At 42.0% G+C, this 19,318-nt stretch overlaps 2 protein-coding genes across 3 annotated transcripts in view; one reads left to right on the top strand and one right to left on the bottom strand.

Annotated features, from left to right (window-relative positions):
• si:dkeyp-23e4.3 (rho GTPase-activating protein 7) overlaps window positions 1-3,845 on the top strand; it is a 112,375-nt gene extending 108,530 nt beyond the window's left edge. For both annotated transcript variants that reach the window (XM_029627631.2, XM_029627632.2), the window contains exon 14: window positions 2,732-3,845. In XM_029627631.2, the coding sequence (XP_029483491.2) occupies window positions 2,732-2,840 (109 nt within the window). In that variant the 3' untranslated portion in view covers window positions 2,841-3,845. The remainder of the gene's footprint in view (window positions 1-2,731) is intronic.
• Window positions 3,846-4,935: 1,090 nt separating this feature from the next.
• LOC115105508 (arginine--tRNA ligase, cytoplasmic-like) lies at window positions 4,936-19,279 on the bottom strand. The gene is made up of 15 exons (XM_029627633.2): window positions 19,130-19,279; window positions 17,230-17,364; window positions 16,718-16,906; window positions 16,328-16,436; window positions 15,825-15,925; window positions 15,611-15,732; window positions 15,096-15,216; window positions 14,718-14,847; window positions 13,904-14,008; window positions 13,486-13,664; window positions 12,875-12,984; window positions 11,990-12,095; window positions 10,258-10,430; window positions 8,962-9,209; window positions 4,936-6,859 (listed from the first exon to the last, which is right to left on the bottom strand). Exons 1-15 carry the CDS (start codon window positions 19,172-19,174, stop codon window positions 6,750-6,752), a joined length of 1,983 nt encoding a protein of 660 aa, XP_029483493.1. The 5' UTR covers window positions 19,175-19,279; the 3' UTR covers window positions 4,936-6,749.
• Window positions 19,280-19,318: the final 39 nt, after the last annotated feature.

The raw sequence follows: 19,318 nt of genomic DNA, 5'->3' as shown, positions 1-19,318 counted from the left end.
ATGTTATTCAACCACTGAAAACCCTCCCACTTGGTGGCCAACAGATTTTCTTGTGGAGTTTTAACTCAATAGGGTTATCAGTACATTTCTCTTCAGCCATCCCTTTAAAAATGGTGTACATTTCATTCTAATTTTGTTGACAGACTAGAATACATTGAGAGAACAGTTGTAGAAAATAGGGATCAATGAAAGAAATCCATGTAAATACAGTATATGCATATTAGTCTCCATTTCAACACCAACTGGCAGATTTTAAAAAATACTCCGATTTTGTAGATTATTTTTGGCCCATTTTAGCAGTGGTGGAAAAAGTACCCAATTACCATACTTGAGTTAAAGTTAAGATAACTTAAAAGAAAATGACTCGAGTGAAAGTCGCCTAGTAAAATACTGCTTTAGTAAAAGTATTTGGTTTTAAATGTACTTAAGTATCAAAAGTAAAAGTGTAAAGCATTTCAAATGTCTTATATTAAGCAAACCAGATGACACGATTTTCTTGTTTTTTTTTTCATTTACGGATAGCCCGGGGCACACTCAGACAGACATCATTTACAAACAAAGCGTTTGTGTTTAGTGAGTCTGCCAGATCAGAGGCAGACTGCTAAGCATTCAAAATGTATCGACTACTTTTGGGTGTCAGGGAAAATGTAAGGAGTAAAAAGTACATTATTATCTTTAGGAATGTAGTGGAGTAAAAGTAAAAGTTGTCAAAAATATAAATAGTAAAGTACAGATACGCCAAAAAAACTAAGTAGTACTTAAAAGTATGTTTACTCTACACTGCATTTTAGGATTAGGAAAAGCTGTATGAATCATACAAAAAAACAGGTTTGAGGAGCTTTTACGCAGAAAATACATTGATGAATCAAACATTTCCACATTCAGTTCTTTAACACATGGTGATGTTGGTAGACTAGTGTACATAGAATTATAATAGGGAGAATAGTGTACAATAGTACTGTGGGTTATACCCTCATCCATTGCCTGCATTAACCATGGAACTGTGTAATGACACAGCCAAGTATTGCGCCATGCGTCAGGTTCAAACTTACTGCTTGGTCTGCGCTCCCCTCCATAACGACTTAATGTATTTTTTTACATTATCTACTGGTACTAATGAACCTCAGCAACAACCACATGGTCATGACGGCGTTTACAGAGGAAGCAAATGAAGGTAAACGAAACAATGTAATTAAATGGAATGATAATTTAGGCTATAGGCCTACTAACTGAAGGGAACTAACATTAAATTGCCAGTTGAATGTGTTGTTTTTAGACCTACTGACAGTAGATACTGATTGTGGCCATTCTTTTAACATGATAGAAATAGGAAACAGAGAAAGTCGAGGGAGCCTATCATTAAGACATTCGAGAGTTCCCATCCCTGCAAGTTAGAAGGCCATATAATTACAATTCTGCATAATGGCACAGCATGCTCCAGTTTGCTGCCATATGACTGGTTTCACATTTGTCTCCAGCGATTCTAAGGTATATATAAAACAAGAGTCATTTATATTTACAATGCCCTTATCCAAATGGATTACAAATGTATCTACTGGAGCTCTTACCAATAGCTCGTATTTAGTTGTAAATTATAGTGCATGGAGAATGGTGTTATTTCAATCAGAAAAAAGTCGATACTTTATCCACTTGGAACCGGTAGGTTCGCTAGACCTTATTCAAATAAAATCATATTGGTCACTTAAACGTGTTTAGCAGATGTTATTGCGGGTGTAGCAAAATGCTTGTATTCATGGTTTCCTCTGGCGTAAAATTGGTGTAATTATTAGGGAATAAAGTGGAGGTCAGAATACGGTGTATCTTAGACACACCTCCGCCACACCTTCATTTATTCAATCTCCATCCAAAACAAAGTGCAGGTGAATAGCACACTATTCTCATGCTTTAGTTCAAGGTCGGGAATACGCATAGAGAGAAAAGTGCATAAAAGGGAATTCCGTTCCATTTACGAGTGCTTAATTCTGGTCAGAATCGGGGCCTCAACCACACACTCATCACACTAGGCAGCACAGAGAGATTTGAACTAGACGGTTTGCCAACAAGACAGATTCACACGATTATGATGATTATCTCTGCAGGGTTTTCTCACTTCATTACATCAGAACTGAGCGGTAACGGAGATAACATCTCTGCCTCATTCTACTCTCTTTAAATACTCATAGAAGAGAGCTTTGCAGGCCTAACATATTGGGTTTATTTGCAGTGCTAGTGGCATTAGGTTTTGAGTACTTGTTGGCTTATCGTCGATAATCAACTCACTGTTCTTTGGTCTGCTGAGCTTAATAGCGAAAGCCAATGACACTGATATCGAGGAAATTGAAAGTGAAATGTTCTTTGTCAGTGTGTCTCTTACACCAAGGTTTGGTTGCGTTCCAGGCAGACTATATTGCAGTCATGCTATATCCCACTGGGCACAGATGTCATTTCAACATCTATTCCACATTGGTTTGACGTAATTTCATTGAAATGACATGGAAACAAAGTTGATTCAACCACTGTGTGCCCAGTGGGATACAGCAACCAATGGTTGTTCGTCAAGTCATTTACTTTGCAGTCACGCATCAGATTGCTATATAATATGGTTATGTCTGGCAGGCAACTGCAATGTAGTCTGCCTGAAATGCGGCCTTTGTGTCTCTCTGACTGTCTCATCTGAACCCTGGTGATGCTTTGTGTGTACTACCTTCCTGTTACTGTGTGTGATTTCCAGGGGCCGATCCAAGGAATGGCACAACAGAGTGAGTGGACACCTACTGGCCTCCAACCTTCTGGCTATCAGAGACTCATTCAGACCAGACCACAGTGAGACCAAGATCTAAGCAATAGCTCCGAGACAGAACCCAGTCCTCATCTACCACGAGTGGAAGACAGATGAGGAGAGAACAACACAAACAGACAGAAGCCTGCAGGCATACAGCTGTAGCAGAGAGGACTGAAGGGGGGGGGGGGGTGGAAGGCAGGAGGGGGAGCTGAGAAGTCATCTTAAACCCAAGACCTGATATGAATTCCAGAAACCTAATTTTTTTTATGGAGACAATTGCCCCTCCGGACTCGCAGCAGGGGTTGTCTGATGAAGTGTTCAGGTGGAGGCGGCTGAGCTTTTCATTATCAAGAGTTATGTGGGAGCCAGCCACCATGATGGAACATCTCATCCCATTTGAGTGACTGTTTCAGGCCTAATGCATGGCAGGGGGGCCTCCGACAGAGCGCAGCCAGACACCACAGGTTTTAAGAGTTAATAACAGGGCCTGTGTAACAGTTCAGATATACCAAGAGCAGATCTACCTCTTCGGAGAGAAAAGCCTCGGTTGCATCACGCTTTGAAGCGGGACAAAGTGAAGGATTCAGGAAAGCTTCCTCTTGCAGTTGTGAATTGGGAAGATTCTCATGTACATTTGTGCCATTGTGGCAGATATTCTGCGAGGCACGTTGCTGTCCTCAAAATTGTACTATGTATTTATTATTTTACTGTCAAAGGGATTGTCTAATTACTTCATTTTAGTTGTATGTGTGTATTTGACTTGACACTTGTGTTTCTCTGGTAATGTTGTAAACTTAAAAATGTATCACAGTATACTCACTAAAAGGGTCAGTTACACTATGTTTATAGATGTATATATTCATGAATGTGTAGTTTATCTAATTACATTTTATTATTGACTTTTATTATTCCTCAAAATTATTTAACAAAATATTTGTATTCAGAAATATTCAAATAGATTTACTTAAATATTGGTTTTCAAGCTTTAGGAAAACTGCAGCATACCCTTTTTGTAATACGTGTGTTGAATCAAAATGACAATGTAAAATGTTGATTTCTCTAGTCTTCTTGCTTTGTGTGTGTGTGTTGTGATAGTCTGCTTGAATCCCAGCCAGCCAGTCACACTGATTGTTTTCTCTGAAGACCCTGAAATAGCTAACAGCCAGAGGAAGATGACGTCACTCAGTGCTTTTATCACACAGAAGATTTACAGGTCTGGGCTTATGATGGTGTTGATTTCCAAAGACAAAAATTCTCTCCCTCCCTCTGTTACAATATGCTTAGGAAATGATTTACGCTGTCAAACTGCCCACTCGTGTCATATTTGCATAATGACATTTGCATATCTTATTGATTAATCTCCTGGATCACATTATTGAATCCCCTTTAAGCACCTAGTACTGAGGCATTCTCCTAAGATCATGAATATGCTGAATAACTGCATGTGAAGGAGAAGTCAAAATACCTCACATGGTTAGGCTGGATATAAAAGGGGATTTTGTTGAATTTCTATAACAGTCTTTTAGAATAGAAACGTATAGCTTATAACAGGGCTAGTGCCTGTGGTGAAGATTTCAGATTGGGTTTGGGTAGCGCCATCCCATATGGTTGAGCAATCCAGAAATTCTGAACTTTTTTTTCACAAATTGGTATTTCGACCATTCAGATGAGCTCTGATGTGAAAAGATCTGATGTGATTAGTCAAAAGATCAATTAGTGGATTTTTTTAAAAGATTGGGCTGTCTTTGTAACTCAAAGGGTCCAGATGGAATCAAAGAGGCCAGAAATATTACTCCACAGACCCCTGACACCAAACCTCTCCTCCAATCACCTAACACTAGGCAGCCTAGTAGTATAGCACAAAAGACCTGGCTGTGACTACAGTCCATGGAAATTGAAGTAAACATTTGAGGAAAAAACTCCATTCATTTTGTGCAGTGCAGTCCACTGCCTGGCTGAACCAGGGGCAGAATAAGACGAAACCATAGAGTACTGCTGAGGGATCTCTATTCCACTGTGAGTAAATCCTACTGCAGGTGTTATTGAAGTTTGGTGCCAAAACAATGTGGTAAACCATTTTCCTCCTGAAGCCTTTGTCAAAACACCTTCAGCACATTGTCCTTCAACCGGAGACATACGCACCAAAGTACCCATTTTGTGGAAGATTGATACATTTTTAATAAAGGCACTGGGAATCACTGTTCCAGTAGGTATTGAAGACGAGCTATAAAGTCATGCAGTGGAATGATAAAATATTAATATAAATATGGATATTTCATACATTCTGGTGACGGTTCATACACAGACACTTATCACAGTTTATGAGCTCAACTCAAGTTTAGAGAGGTGATTTATATTGCTCATGGCATCCTTTACAGCATAATACTAGTCTGTATCCATCTACAACAGTGCATAACTTTCCCATGGGAAAACACAGCCTTACAATTAAAGTCTTGGCTGCCTCTGAGTGTGAGATTATCATTTGTCAATAAATTAGTGATTTAGTGCACCTGCTAACACACAACACTTAGTTGCTATGACAGAGAATACCATGTTGGTTTTGAGGATTAATTAGGCTAGTCCAACTTCATTTGAGAGGCTAATGAGTATAATTTGAGGCCATGGATCTAATAGGTGAGCAACCACATGCTGTGGTACACTCAGTAAAGCCCTGGCAAGGGGCAAAAGTCTTCACACAGAAATGGCTGAAGTGGAAAGACATAGTGGACACCCTTTGCTCCAATGGACACAAGAGGACCAACTAAGCAAAGCCAGTTAAGTCACAAGCTGTGTGAAGTCACTGATGCACCTTGTTCATTGAACCTGCACAGAAAATATATAGTATTTAACTAACAAAAGGAGCCCCTCCAACCATGACAGGATATTTGGCATTGAGACAAAGACAAACCGATTAGTCTTCCTGTTATTTCTCCTTCCCCTTGTTATCATGTGTAATTTAGAACTGAAGTCAAGTCTAATCAATATCTGGTCAGTCCACAGCTACCTGTGCAATGAGTAAATAATAAGCAATTGTCCATTTAGCCGGACAAATCAATTCCATTAATCACACAGCTGATTATCAGGATGGGACAAGGCATTCATCATTACTGTTCATTTATCCTTGGCGTGCAGGTAAATAGCCAGGGTGAGGATCTTCTACCACTGTCACTTGGGAGAACAACTGTTGTCCCCAAGTCTCTCTGTTGCTGACTCACACTTTAAGGCAAACTGCCTAGCCAAGCTGTACATGGGCTGGATTTGGTACACATCCACCATTTCCAAAAATATATATAAAATGGGAGCAATAATTGCCTATTGATATGAAAATGGATTGAAAAGTCTACAATATGGTTAAAACACTGATTCAATCTTTTTCAGGACAGTAAGGTCTACTGCACTTGGCTGTCCTCAAAGTGACCAATATCACAGGTGCATGGGTTACAAATATGTATATGGTTTCAAGTCAGATGACAGATGGGGTAGCTGGACTAAGATGACAGAAAACCTTCCCACTGTTGGTTAAATAGAGCATATTATTTTGGCTGTCCACACTGCAAGAAAGGATACATGTTAAGCTACTTATAATTCCTTTGCGACCGACCGACGTCTTTCATCTGAAATACTGTATTATTTGGCCGGGTCAGGATCGGCTGCAATGAACAAAGGTCAATGTCTAACACATACATCTCGAATCCCCTGTGCAATAATTGAGCTGTAGCCTAAGTCAGTATTGCTGTTTTGGCAGCCTCTCCAGACATTCCTCAATCTCTTGCTAGGTATTCTGACACTTAAATGGAGTATGATGAGCAGGGTGCCAGATCCTTTTTTAAAAAAATTTTTACAAGCAGTAATTTTTATTTTATTTGGTATACAGTAAGATCCCAGGTGACGTTAATGGGTTGAAGAGGCTCTTTTTTTCTGTCGTCCGAGGAGATGGGAGGAGGGGCATTGTGATGTCACTGTGAGGTCACATCCTGGAGACAGGGTTGATGCCCAGGATGTCGAAGCCTTTGGCCATGATGGCGGCAGTGGCATCACACAGGAGCATCCTCCACATGTTGACCTTTACCACCTCACCTGTCGAGAGAGAGACAGAGACAGCGAGAGAGATGGGTCAACACATAGATCGGAGGTCATTTCAATACAATAAAATGACATCCCCAATAATAGAGCAGTCACTAAATCAATGTTCACGATTCAACCATCCATGGGACAATCAGGAGATCCAATAGAAATTAAGCCAGAGGGAGGGCAAATTAAACAGACGAGTCATTATAGGACATGGACATTGATGTAATTGACAAACAACACAACTTCCCCTTCATTTACACTAACAAATCATCTGTTATTGTCATATTAGAGTCATTCAAGCACTTGGTAATGTCCATGCCATTGTCATCCAATGATATACATCCCAGTCAGCTCCTTTAAAACCAGTTTAGCAAAGGATGACAAAAGCAAAGAGAGGGTGTTATTGAGAACCATCCATAGGCTACTCATGAAAGACTGCCATTTGTCTGTAGACCAGCATTTGTATGGTTAAAACTCGAATTGGCCTTCATTGTTACTAAGGGTGGAAAACAAGCTGACATTCAGAATGTAATTCTTTAGAGTCTAGACATTGGGGGAGGTGTTAAACTGACATGGATTTTTTTTTTTTTTAAAGATCGTCATACTATGGATCATTTAGCTATTTGATTTAGAATTTTAGTAACGCTTTAGGTATAAAAAAATAAAATAAAAATATATACATACATATAAATATACATACATACATATATATATACAAATGATTTGATAAAAGATTGATGTTGACCTTTACTACTAAAGCCCATAGAAACGCATTGAATAACATTCATAAATGGAAAAAAAGGTACAGTCAAAGAATAAATCATAAGAAACAAGGTTGAAGTGTCAGTCCTAAAATAAATATATATATACACACACACATATATATATTTTATCTTTATTTAACTAGGTCAGTTAAGAACATTCTTATTTTCAATGACGGCCTGGAAACAGTGGGTTAACTGCCTTGTTCAGGCATACACACACACAGTAGCATTCCAGGTGAAGCTGGTTGAGAGAATGTCAAGAGTGCAAAGCTGTCAAGGCAAATGATGGTTTTATATTTGAATAATCTCAAATACACAACATATTTTGATTTGGTTAACACATGATTCCATATGTGTTATTTCATAGTTTTGATGTCTTCACTATTATTCTAGAATGTAGAAAATAGTAAAAATAAAGAAAAACCCTGAAATGAGTCGGACGGTCCAAACTTTGCCTGGAACTGTACATAAAATATAATATCAGATATATATTTAACCCATATTTTGGGGTAGGCACCTTCTCACTTCCATTAGTTTTTAAATACGGTACCGGTTACCTTCAGACGAGTGCCGTGACACTTGTGGGGTCGTGAGAACACGATCGTGTTCGTGAGAGTCTCCCCTTTCCATAGAGTTCCATAGTGTAGTGTGTGTCAATCAACTCTAGGGGGTTAGCCTAGTGGTTAGAGCATTGGACTAGTAACTGAAAGGTTGCAAGTTCAAATCCCCGAGCTGACAAGGTACAAAATCTGTCGTTCTGCCCCTGAACAGGCAGTTAACCCACTGTTCCTAGGCCGTCATTGAAAATAAGAATTTGTTCTTAACTGACTTGCCTAGTAAAATAAAGGTAAAATAAAAAATTTAAATCAAAATGTGCTATAATTCACACTCAATTTGGTTGCGAGGAGGTCTAACTTGGGCGCTAACTCCTGAGCAGAACATTAAGCTAACACTCTGTTGTATTTTAAACCCTGGGTAAATAGGACTAAACATAAGCGACGCGGCCCACCGTAGGGTAAATGCTTACAAATGCGAGTGGATGGGCTAACAACGTCACTTGCTCTCTGACACCTCTGACTGGTGTGGTTTGTGATTGTCCCTCACAATGGGATATTTAGGATTATTTGAGGCCAGCCGAAGTCTGGGGCTGTGCAGGAAAGCAACTACCGAATGGCAAAGCCAAGAAAAATCACAGATTTTAAGAGTACTCCTGAAAGGGATATGTATAACCACCATTTAGTATGGAACATTGGATGGATGGATGTATAGATGAATGGAGACAGATCAACTAATAGAAAGACGGACACTTTCTCAGCCTCCATCACCCCAGTGTCTCTGCCCTACCTGTCTGGCGGTCCTTCTCGATACAGTAACAGCTGTCGTAGAACTCTGTGAAGGTCGTGGCCAGCTCATACAGGTAGTCACACAGCGTGTGGAGCAGCAGGTCATCCAGGATCTTCTGCAGGATCTCAGGGAAGCGCAGGAGACACTTGCCCAACTTCCACTCCTTGTCGTGCTCCAAGAGCACCTCCGTGGTCTCTGCTGCTTTACGGAGCACTGCCTCGTCGATGTTAGCCAACCGGGCTATGGACCTGCAGACACAGGAGGGGAAGGGATATGTGAAGTAGGATATAAATGGCAGACCAGTTCCATTTTATAAAGTCTACCTATATTGTGATTACATTGTAACTAGGCAGGTTATCACATGATTATAGCAACACGTGTTAGATGGGACTACAATTGACTTGAAAATCCATGGTGATGCTGCAGATCCAGATAGATTATGCTCCAGCGAACTGAACTCTCTTGGACAGATGAAATTGCGAGAATCTGTCAAGGCTCACATAGAATTACGTGACTACGAGCAGCAGTACTTCTGGTTTAGGGTTTGAATCATTGATTATTTGGACGAATCAGGATGCGGCGAAGGCAGTGCTTAAACTGGCACAGTGACTTTCAAGCTTGTATGAGGATGATAAACAGTTTCCACAGCCACAAAGTCAAAATTGTCTATATCATAAACATTTATGAACGTCAAAATTCCCTTTTTGGCCATGATAAACATGGGTGAAATTAGCAGAAGGGAGGGGTTTGGCCCAGAGTTTCCGTTTGCGAGGGAGGAGACTTCGCTTCCTTCCTTTGCACAAAGGTAATCACAATTGTTAATGGCATTTCCCCCCCAGAAGTAAAACAGGAAATGATAAAATCACGTGAGATCATTTTACTTCTGGGTAACCGAGATTAGTTGGAGCATGATGCCGGCTATCAAAAGAGACTATATCTGATCCTGACTGGGACTGACAGTGAACCAAATTATCCCAGAACAATGCTATTGTGTTCTTTGGCAACCGCAGATCTACAACCGCAGATCCACAAGATGAGCAGCATCCGGGGTTTCAAACCCAATGCTCAAACAAGCGTGTGTAACCCCAGTTCCCCTCCACAGCAGGAGCCACCGCCACCTGTGAGTGCACTATTGACTTAGTCTGTTACCATCGACCACCCTGAACAAGACGGCTTTTCCCCTCTCCACTCATGTACAGATAAATGGAGACAGATTGGGGGCGTGGCCACAGTGGGTTAATACCACCAGGGGACTGTAAGGGTAGGGAGTGAGTGTAGTTCCCAGGGATGGCTCACCTGATGCGGGTGAAGGCGTAGAGGAGGTAGGCGGCCGTGTTGCCCCGGTCATCCAGCATCTTGTCGAAGGAGAACACGTAGTCGTTGATGCGGTTGTGAGACAGGTCGGCATACTTGATGCAGCCGAACGCCACCGAGCGCTGGGCCTTTGTCAGATCCTCCGTGCTCAGAACCTGGGGCACACAGACATGTTATGATCAGAGTTACAGCCAATCAGCATGTGTTCAGTCACTTGGTATCGGAGATAGGTCACAACTTGTTTCTGTGTGTCACAAGATATCTGGGACAAGTTGAAATACTGTACTGCTATGAGTTGGACCTGGCATTCTGACATCCATGTCGAGTCAAATACCCTGTTATGTATGGACAGGCTCACAAGTACCGAGAGAGAGTGGATTGTGTTCTTTAGCATTTGTATGTATAGGATTTGTGTGCTTGAGTGTTTTGAGCAGGGCGGGTTTATTCTAATGAGGTTGGGACAAACAAATCAAATTTTATTTGTCACATGCGGCGAATACAACAATGCAGACCTTACCGTGAAATGCTTACTTACAAGCCCTTAACCAACAATGCAGTTTGAATAAAATAGAGTTAAGAAAATATTTACTAAATAAACTAAAGTAAAAAATGAAAAAAAAATTAGGCTGTACACAAGGGGTACCGACAGACACCCAGTCAATGTGTGGGGGGGTACAGGTTAGTCAAGGTCATTTGTACATGAAGGTAGGAGTAAAGTGACGATGCATAGATAATAAACAGTGAGTAGCAGCAATGTAAAAACAAAGGGGGGGGGGGGGGGTCAGGATGCTCTCGATGGGGCAGCTTTAGAACTTTTTGATGATCAAAGGATCCATGCCAAATCTTTTCAGTCCCCTGAGGGGGAAAAGGCTTTGCCGTGACCTCTTCAGAACATTCTTGGTCGTCCGGAACAGCTGGTTCTCTCATGCATACTTCATGTGGCAGGGTTGGGCGTGTGGCCAGCTCTATGGTGCCAACGCTGCTACGTAGGGGCCTGGAGAGAAACGGGCTGAGGGGGGTACGCTTACTGCACTAACAAAATAAAAAGATCTCAGAATAGATCTGAGTTGGCTGCCTCAGCCGGCGTTTGCTTAATTGATTACGCCCTAGGGAACAGCGCAATTATACGCCCACTAACTTTTCCGCATAATTTAATGCAGCGTGTGTAACTTTCGATATCCTTGACAATTATAGGCTTAGCAAAAACATATCAGCCAAACCACACTTCAGAGGACCTCTTCTTTCTTCATAGAAACAAACACAAGTAATAGGATCAGAAAAAAAGAGGCGGGCTGCGATTTGCAGGCAAACAGCTATGCCAGGTGGAAGCAGAATGCGTTTCTGTATCCCAAAAGCCTTTAGAACACAAAGATTAGAGAGAGAGGCATCTTTCACAGTGCTGTGTTCAACGCAGGAGACTATCTGCAAGAGCAGTAGCTGTTTGTTCTCTGTTTAAAACTCAAAATAGACTCACTGTTGTGCTTCAGTAAAGACTTCACACAGCCAGGCTAGTTTCACACTCATTAGTAAGATGATTGTTCAGGCTGTAGTAATGGCGTTTTCTACACTCTCCTGTCAGTGTTTGGGTGGGTGCGGCGCACTTTCGTCCCAGCCAAGTACTATCAATTATCACACCTGATTTGGCCCTGCGAAGAGTTGAAGAGTTTATGGCTATTCAGTAATGTTGGAAAGACAGGCAGCATCCATTCTTCACCTTGTCCCTGTCCTTCTCCTTGAGTTTTTCCATGGACCTCTTCAGGCCTTCATCCAGCAGATCCATCAGCCTCACCGTGTCCCCGGAGCGAGTCTTAAACTTCTTTCTGTGGACAAACAGACAAAGACAACACTCAGGCCCTGTTCAAATCCACCTCAAAAACACATCCTTCCTTCCTTCACCACGAATCTAACATAAGTACTGTTCCACTTACATGGCTCTATCCAATCATGTTCAATGAATGAAATCATGTTAAATTAGTGATCATGAGAAAGGAAGTGTGCTTTTCCACTTTCTCGTATTGGACTGTAACCAGCGTTTGACAGTGCTTCAGCTTCCTCCCAGCCTACAGCAAAGTACCAGGTGCTAACCACCACTTAGTTGGCTCCTCTCACCTCCCCTACAGCCTCTTACGACCAACACAACACATTCTCTGCCTGTGTTTGATGTTTTATTAATGCACTAGGTGACATTATCTGCTCGGTAACGATACTCCGAGTAGCCATACACAACAAGACGATGCGCGACCAATGGGCAAATAGAGCAAATAATGGACAAATAAAAGCTAAGTGTGCTAATTCAATAGGCTGCTGAGGCCACAAGTGGGTGGGTATTCTCTTGGACGGCCCAGTACAGTATACTGAGCTATGAACACTAAATTAGGCATGTGTCTGTGATTGTTGGGAGTATGCCAATCTGGGTCGCATTCATTAGGCACCAAATGGAAGAAAATGTACTGAAACAGGAGGGGCACCCTGGACTTGCCCAATAAGAATCACTCATTTTTGTTTTCTGTTGCAAACTCTTAAAAATTGTTTTATTGTTGTGTGCCCTAATGATTAGGACCCTGGAAAAAAATGACTGAAATAATTTGTAGGTACTCACTTGTCCTCTCCCAGCACCACTCCGAAACCAGCGTGCTCCACTCGTGTCACATTGGGGTCGTACCAGCCAATCATCTGAGCCGCTGCAAACACTACCTGGAAGTGGGTGCCCTGTTGTGAAAAAAAACAGACATGCACATAATAAACTACAGTCACACACACACACACACAAAAAAAAAAAAATTTGAGCACCAGTTGAACGTTTCGACAGAGTTTGACAGACTATTAGTGACGGTGAGCCTAATGATTTTGCATGTACGATCCATTCCAGTAGAAACTTCAACAGCATAAAAATGACAGTGAACACTCAGACAAGGCAATGCTTGTGGTCATGAACTACAGTGAGTGGGCAGCACTCTGAAGTCCCCTACTCATACCTGTCCTTGACAGTCTTCTCACCGAGAAACCAAGACACAGACAGCTGACCCCAAGTGGATTACATTTTCAGCAGGTGACACCGTTAGTGTCAAAGCTAGGACTTCAGTGGCACAACAGAGGTAGCATGGTCACAAATGCTGTCCTTGTCAAAGCCAAACATGTATCCCATGACAATGAGTAGGCATGATATCACAAACAGACTGGCACTCGGACTTCCCTCCACACCCTTCTCACCTGGCCGCTGTCCGTCACGTAGATGATGATGTCTGCCTTCTCGTCAAAGAGCCGGTGGCGCAGTGCGGCCAGGTCTGATGTGTCGTAGGTGTAGCCACCATCAGACTTCACCACCGTCAGGGGGATCTGCTGGCCCGGGGCAAACACTATCTTACGGCCCTCATCCATCTCCACCAGGCCTGGAGGGAGGAAGGGAGGGAAAGAGAGCGAGTGAGTGAGTAAAAAATGAGTGCGAGTATTGCTGAGACAACAGTGCCCCCTTCTGGTCACATAGGCTAACTACAGAAAACTGCACAGTACAGCAACCAACCTGAGCCGAAGAGTACATGATGTCCTCCTACGCAATATGAATAAGCTGAAAATCAACTGAATGACAACGTAAAGCTATCTTTGTTTTGATTGATTCAAACTGAATGACCTTTGGCCTCAAACTCTTTGACCACGGCGGTCATCTTCTCCTGGTAGAAGGACTCTCCTCTCTCAATGATCTGGATGTCCAGACAGTTGTAGACCTTCTGGAATTCTATGAGAGACAAAGACAAGAGTTGGAGGGTAAATCTCTGTTAGAGTACAGTAGCAACACCAGGGGAATATCAGTACTAAACACACTGCATGTCTTTGGATGAGACTCGAGGAAATGAAGTCACTCATTCAGTGGGGGGGAAAAAAGAGAAAAGGATGGAGCAACCTAATTGCCCTTCCTCAGCTGGGTCTCCATGGGGACTGATGGCTGATAAAGGCCTTGGAAACATATTGTCTCTCTCCATCTTCCTATCTATCACGTCAAGGTTTAAATCCTTCCAGAGATCGCACACAGTATGGAGAGCTGTGACCTGTCAGAGGTCCGATGCCTCACGCCTGCCATGACCTTTATCACACACACACACACAAATTAAACAAAACTGACAATAGAGCAGTCACCATGAAAACTAGTGTGAAGAACCTCATCACCCCATGTGAACCTCCCATTTTGAAGATTTGAAAAACTCCATGACGCTGATAAACATCAAACAGTCCAATATGGCCAATGCCACAACTTCATCTGTTTGTCTGATTGTGACCTTTCATTCAAAGCTAAACTACTGCAGCCAATATCTTTATTTTTGTGATTTTACTTGTGCTAAATAATGTTATCTTTGACTCTTCACAGTACTTGGCATAAGGTCTAACTACCCCTAGATCAAAGCCTTTATAATACATTTGGACTTTCATCAGCCATTCATCACACCCACCATTCCTGGAAACGTCACAGATGAGGTTCCATCCTTTGATGAAAGCTGGGTCTTTGCTCTGCAGCTTGACCACACACTGGTAGGCCCTCTTCTTAAAGTCCTCCTCCTCGTCAAAACGCTTCTTAGACTCCTGGGACACACAGACAGGGAGGAATCACTCATATCAGCAGGGGAGAAAATAGGTAACATATCTGATGACAACTAGTGAGGAACAGAATGTATTGTATGTCAAGGATAGTCTACACAACTCAAACGTTGGCCAGAAGAAAGGACATGCCATGTCTGAGGCCATACCCTTGTCCTTTTCTGTTTTTAAACCCACCACCTCCATCTAGTGGTCAACTTTATAGAAAAAGCAGCTGTTTTGGGTGGACTCACTTTGTAGAAGGCCTGCAGGTCTCCGATAGGAGGGGATACGGTCAGGTAGTTTGGGAACTTGTCTTGCAGGTGAGCGATGAGCATCCCAAACTGGGTACCCCAGTCCCCTACGTGATTCAGCCTGGGGTACAAAACACAAATAAATGCAGTGATGACATGGTAAACAAACACACACACACACACAAAAAATGATATACTGCAGGGCAGGATGTCACATAAATAAACTAGCATACGGTGTAATATAGGGGTGGCTCTGGCTCAGTTGGCATTAATTTGGCTCAGTCATGGTATATTAGTGACTGGCATTTGCTACAGCTGTTTAATAATGTACCATAAATACTATACACACATTCATAGGTTTTTGTTTAGGTACTGTTTTATTACCATTTATTTTACCATGTACTTTAAGTAAACACCTGGTCATTTCTGTACCATAAAATAAAGTGTTACCAGTACACTTCAAAAAGATAAACTGAAGTTGTATTTATACGTCATATTTTGACTGACGTACTGACCTCAAGACGTCGTAGCCCAGGAACTCAAAGAGACGACACATGCTGTCCCCAATGATTGTGGAGCGCAGGTGACCTACGTGCATCTCCTTGGCGATGTTAGGAGACGAGAAGTCCACAACCACCTAGAAAACCCAAACACACAGAAGATTCATCCCCACATTTAAAAAGGGAAAAGGGCAACGGTTGGGTCTGTAAAAGCAGGATGTTCGCCAACCTTCTTCTTGCTCTCTAAGGGAGGAGGTTGGACACCGTTGAGTAGCAGGTTGGTCAGCAGTTTGGACACAAACGATCTCTTAAGGTGAACATTGATGAACCCTGAGGGTACAAAAAGCAATGTAACAGCCCTCAGTTCATTGAGCACATGACTATAATCAATTAAATCTAGAATCCTTAGTTGCTGCATCCATTTTTGGACTTCGAAATTAATTACATATACCCATTGATTCTTGAAGAATATAACTTATAAATGCCTCATGAGCTCAAACTGTAATACCCCTACAGAACCCAAAATAAGCTTTGCTCCATTGTTCGTAAACTATGTAAATGTGAACAAACACGATATATAGCCTTATAACATGGTTAAAACGATATCATGGATGGTCATCTATAGCTCAGACTATGAATTTCAGAGTGGTCACATTTCTCCAGGTCCATCCCTCAGCTTTGTGTTTGTTTCAACTAAGGACTCTATCTTAAATATTGTATGCGGGCAAAAACCTGGTCCGGCTATTTCTGTCTTCTCAATAAGCTCATTGTCAGGAATGTTCTGCTGAATATTCTCAGCGATCTGCCTGGGGTTCACTTTCAGGCCCTTTGATTTCATCATCTGAAACACAAGTCCAAAACAATTACACTCCCATTTCATTCACCACCTAACAGCTCAAATGAAAGTTGAGCTGTTGATATTTAGGCTATTTGCTAAACTCTCTCAGAAAGAGCAATCGATAGAGACTGAAAGAAAGAGAGAGATCAGTGGGGGAGAGATCAGAGGGACAGCAAGACAACACAAACACATATCAAAACAGGTAAGAAATTAAGAGCGAGTGTAAAAGAGATTCAGAGAAAAGAAGAGTCAGAGAATAAGACCCATCAGTGTTCTAGGCCCACCTGGGCCATGGCCATAGCGCTGTTACACTGGTAGTCCCCAAACTTGGCCTGCTGGTTGGGGGTGACGGCCAGGGGAGGGTTCTCCAGGTCGGGACAGGCCTCCCGGATGGCCTCCCCAAAGATCTCCTGCAGGCGCTGGTTGATGTTCATCATGGTTTTACTACACTGGCTCCTCTCCTCCTGCAGACTCTGGATAGAAAAAATAGACAGAGCGCACTACAATACAATGTATAGAGGACAACCTATAAAGGCAACCCAACCCTCTCCTCCCCTTCTACAGGATCTTTGGGGCAGAGCATAGAGAGACAGCCCTTCAGTAGAACTTATAGAGCAACTCAGCCTCTGTCTCTCTCTCACCCTCTCTTCTGACCAGTAATGAAAGAGGACATAACAGGTGAAACTAAGCATTTAGTCACCTCCTGTGTGCATGAACAAGAACGATAGCTCGATCCCATAACATTAATGTAGCGGCGTGTGGAAATTCCTACTAGTGATCACTAGTGATCACTCACCCTTTTGAGGACGTTGAGGCGGTATTTGAGCTTGGCATTCTCCTCTCTCAGCCCATCCAGGTGCGAGGACAAACCCAGGCCCTGTGGGTTCTTCAGGCTCTCGAGCTCTGCAGTCAGGGAATGGATCTCCAGCTCCTAGACGGAGAAAGGGTTCACTGTCAACAAAATGTCCTGCCTCTACAAAAACATTGGTTGAGGTACAATGTGCTAAGTGTATGATAATATTCAGGCCTTTGACTCATAAACTAAGGCTTAGGTACTGATATCAGCACAGATTGAGGAAATCAGATGTCACACCCATCAGAACAAAATTGAAACCATCAGCTAGCTAAGTTAGCTAGCAAATAATAGTCTATTACAGAATAATGTTGATTTAATATGATTATTATCAGTAAATAGATGGGAAGGGCCGCACACTGCATCTTCCTTCGTCATCAACATCAAAGAAGGTGTTTTCAAGACAACTGGGAACTTTATATATTTAAAAAACTAGGTCAAATCATGACGTCAGTGATCTTCAGGTTGAAAGTCGGAGCTCTAGAAAGATGCCCGACTTTCCGACTTTCAATTCCGAGTTGGATGACCGTTCAAAACGATTTTTCCCATTCAGATCTTGATTTCTTCCTGAGTACCCAGTTGTTCTGAATGTGGCATGAGTGACAGCTGACTTACCTGTTACCTGTCCATTGGTGTAAAAGTACTACTATTTATATATTTGACCATTTTTACTTTACTACATTCCTAACGAAAATAATGTACTTTTTACTCCATACATTTTCCCTGACACACCCAATAGTACTCGTTACATTTTGAATGCTTATCAGGAAAGAAAAATGGTCCAATTTACACACTTATCAAGAAAACACTTTTGCCTCTGCCTCTGATCTGGGAGTCTCACACATGCTTCGTTTGTAATTATAAACTGGGTGGTTTGATCCCTGAATGCTGATTAACTGAAAACCGTGGTATATCAGACCTTATACCAGTGTATGAGAAAACATGTATTTTTACTGCGCTAACTACGTTGGTAACCAGTTTATAATTGCAATAAGGCACCTCGGGGGTTTGTGGTATAGGGCTAAGGGATGTACCTACCCAGGCATTCCGCGTAAGAACAGCCCTTAGCCGTGGTATATTGGCCATATACCACACTCCTCCAGCCTTATTGCTTAAATAATGTCTGTGTGTTGGAGTGTGCCCCTGCCTATCCGTACATTTTTTAAACGTGAAATCTGGTTTGCTTATTATAAGGAAATTGAAATGACTAATAGTTTTACTTTCGATGCTTAAGTATATTTTAGCAATTATATTTACTTTTGATACTTAACAGGTTCAGTATATTTAAAACCACTTACTTTTACTCAAGTAACTAACTACCGAGTGGTGCAGCGGTCTAAGGCATTGAATCTCAGTGCTAGAGGCGTCACTACAGACATTCTGGTTCGAATCCAGCCTGTATCACAACCGGCAGTGATTGAGAGTCCCATAGGACGGCGCACGTCCGAGTTTGGCCGGTGTAGGCAGTCATTGTAAACAAGCATTTATTCTTAACTGACTTGCCTAGTTAAATAAAATAAAAAATAATTGAGTCGTTTTCTATTAAAGGTCTATTTACTTTCAGAATGACAATTGGGTCATTTTTTCACACGCACAGAGAGCGAGACTGGCTGCCTAGAATACAACAAAGATACAACTTTAGCCTGAATTCACGTTTTATAGCAGATTTCAAGCAGCTAGCAAGCTGCTGCAACGTTTAGCTAGTTACAATCAGAACTACAAGTTGGCTAGCCACACATTACGTCAGCAACTAGCCCACATGTCCACGTTAGCGAAGCTACACTTGCTTATTTTCATTGCATTATTGCAAACCAAGAGGTATACGTAAAGTATCAGAGCTGACCTGCTGTTGAATTCGGGACGTGTAACCAGCCACAGGATCTCCCATTTTCAGTAAAGTATAGAACAGTAAATTAGCGTTTGCTTCTGTTGCTAAATTACTTTCTTTTGAATGCGAGTTGAACCCGGCTAAAATGAGGAAGAGGCATTGAAGTTAAATGTCGGAAATTCCATTTACCGCCCTCGTGTGGGG

This window comes from Oncorhynchus nerka, linkage group LG22 (assembly GCF_034236695.1).
Source record: "Oncorhynchus nerka isolate Pitt River linkage group LG22, Oner_Uvic_2.0, whole genome shotgun sequence".
In the NCBI taxonomy this organism is placed as follows: domain Eukaryota; kingdom Metazoa; phylum Chordata; class Actinopteri; order Salmoniformes; family Salmonidae; genus Oncorhynchus; species Oncorhynchus nerka.
This window is presented reverse-complemented; position numbering and strand designations above follow the sequence as displayed.

Excerpts from the sequence above, each read along its gene's own strand:
- LOC115105508 (XM_029627633.2), bottom strand. The coding sequence starts at position 19,174 with ATGGGAGATCCTGTGGCTGGTTACACGTCCCGAATTCAACAGCAG. Across the intron at positions 17,365-19,129 it reads CGTCCCGAATTCAACAGCAG|GAGCTGGAGATCCATTCCCT; the intron begins GTCAGCTCTGAT and ends TTCTCCGTCTAG. Across the intron at positions 13,665-13,903 it reads CAAAGAGTTTGAGGCCAAAG|GCCTGGTGGAGATGGATGAG; the intron begins GTCATTCAGTTT and ends TCCTCCCTCCAG.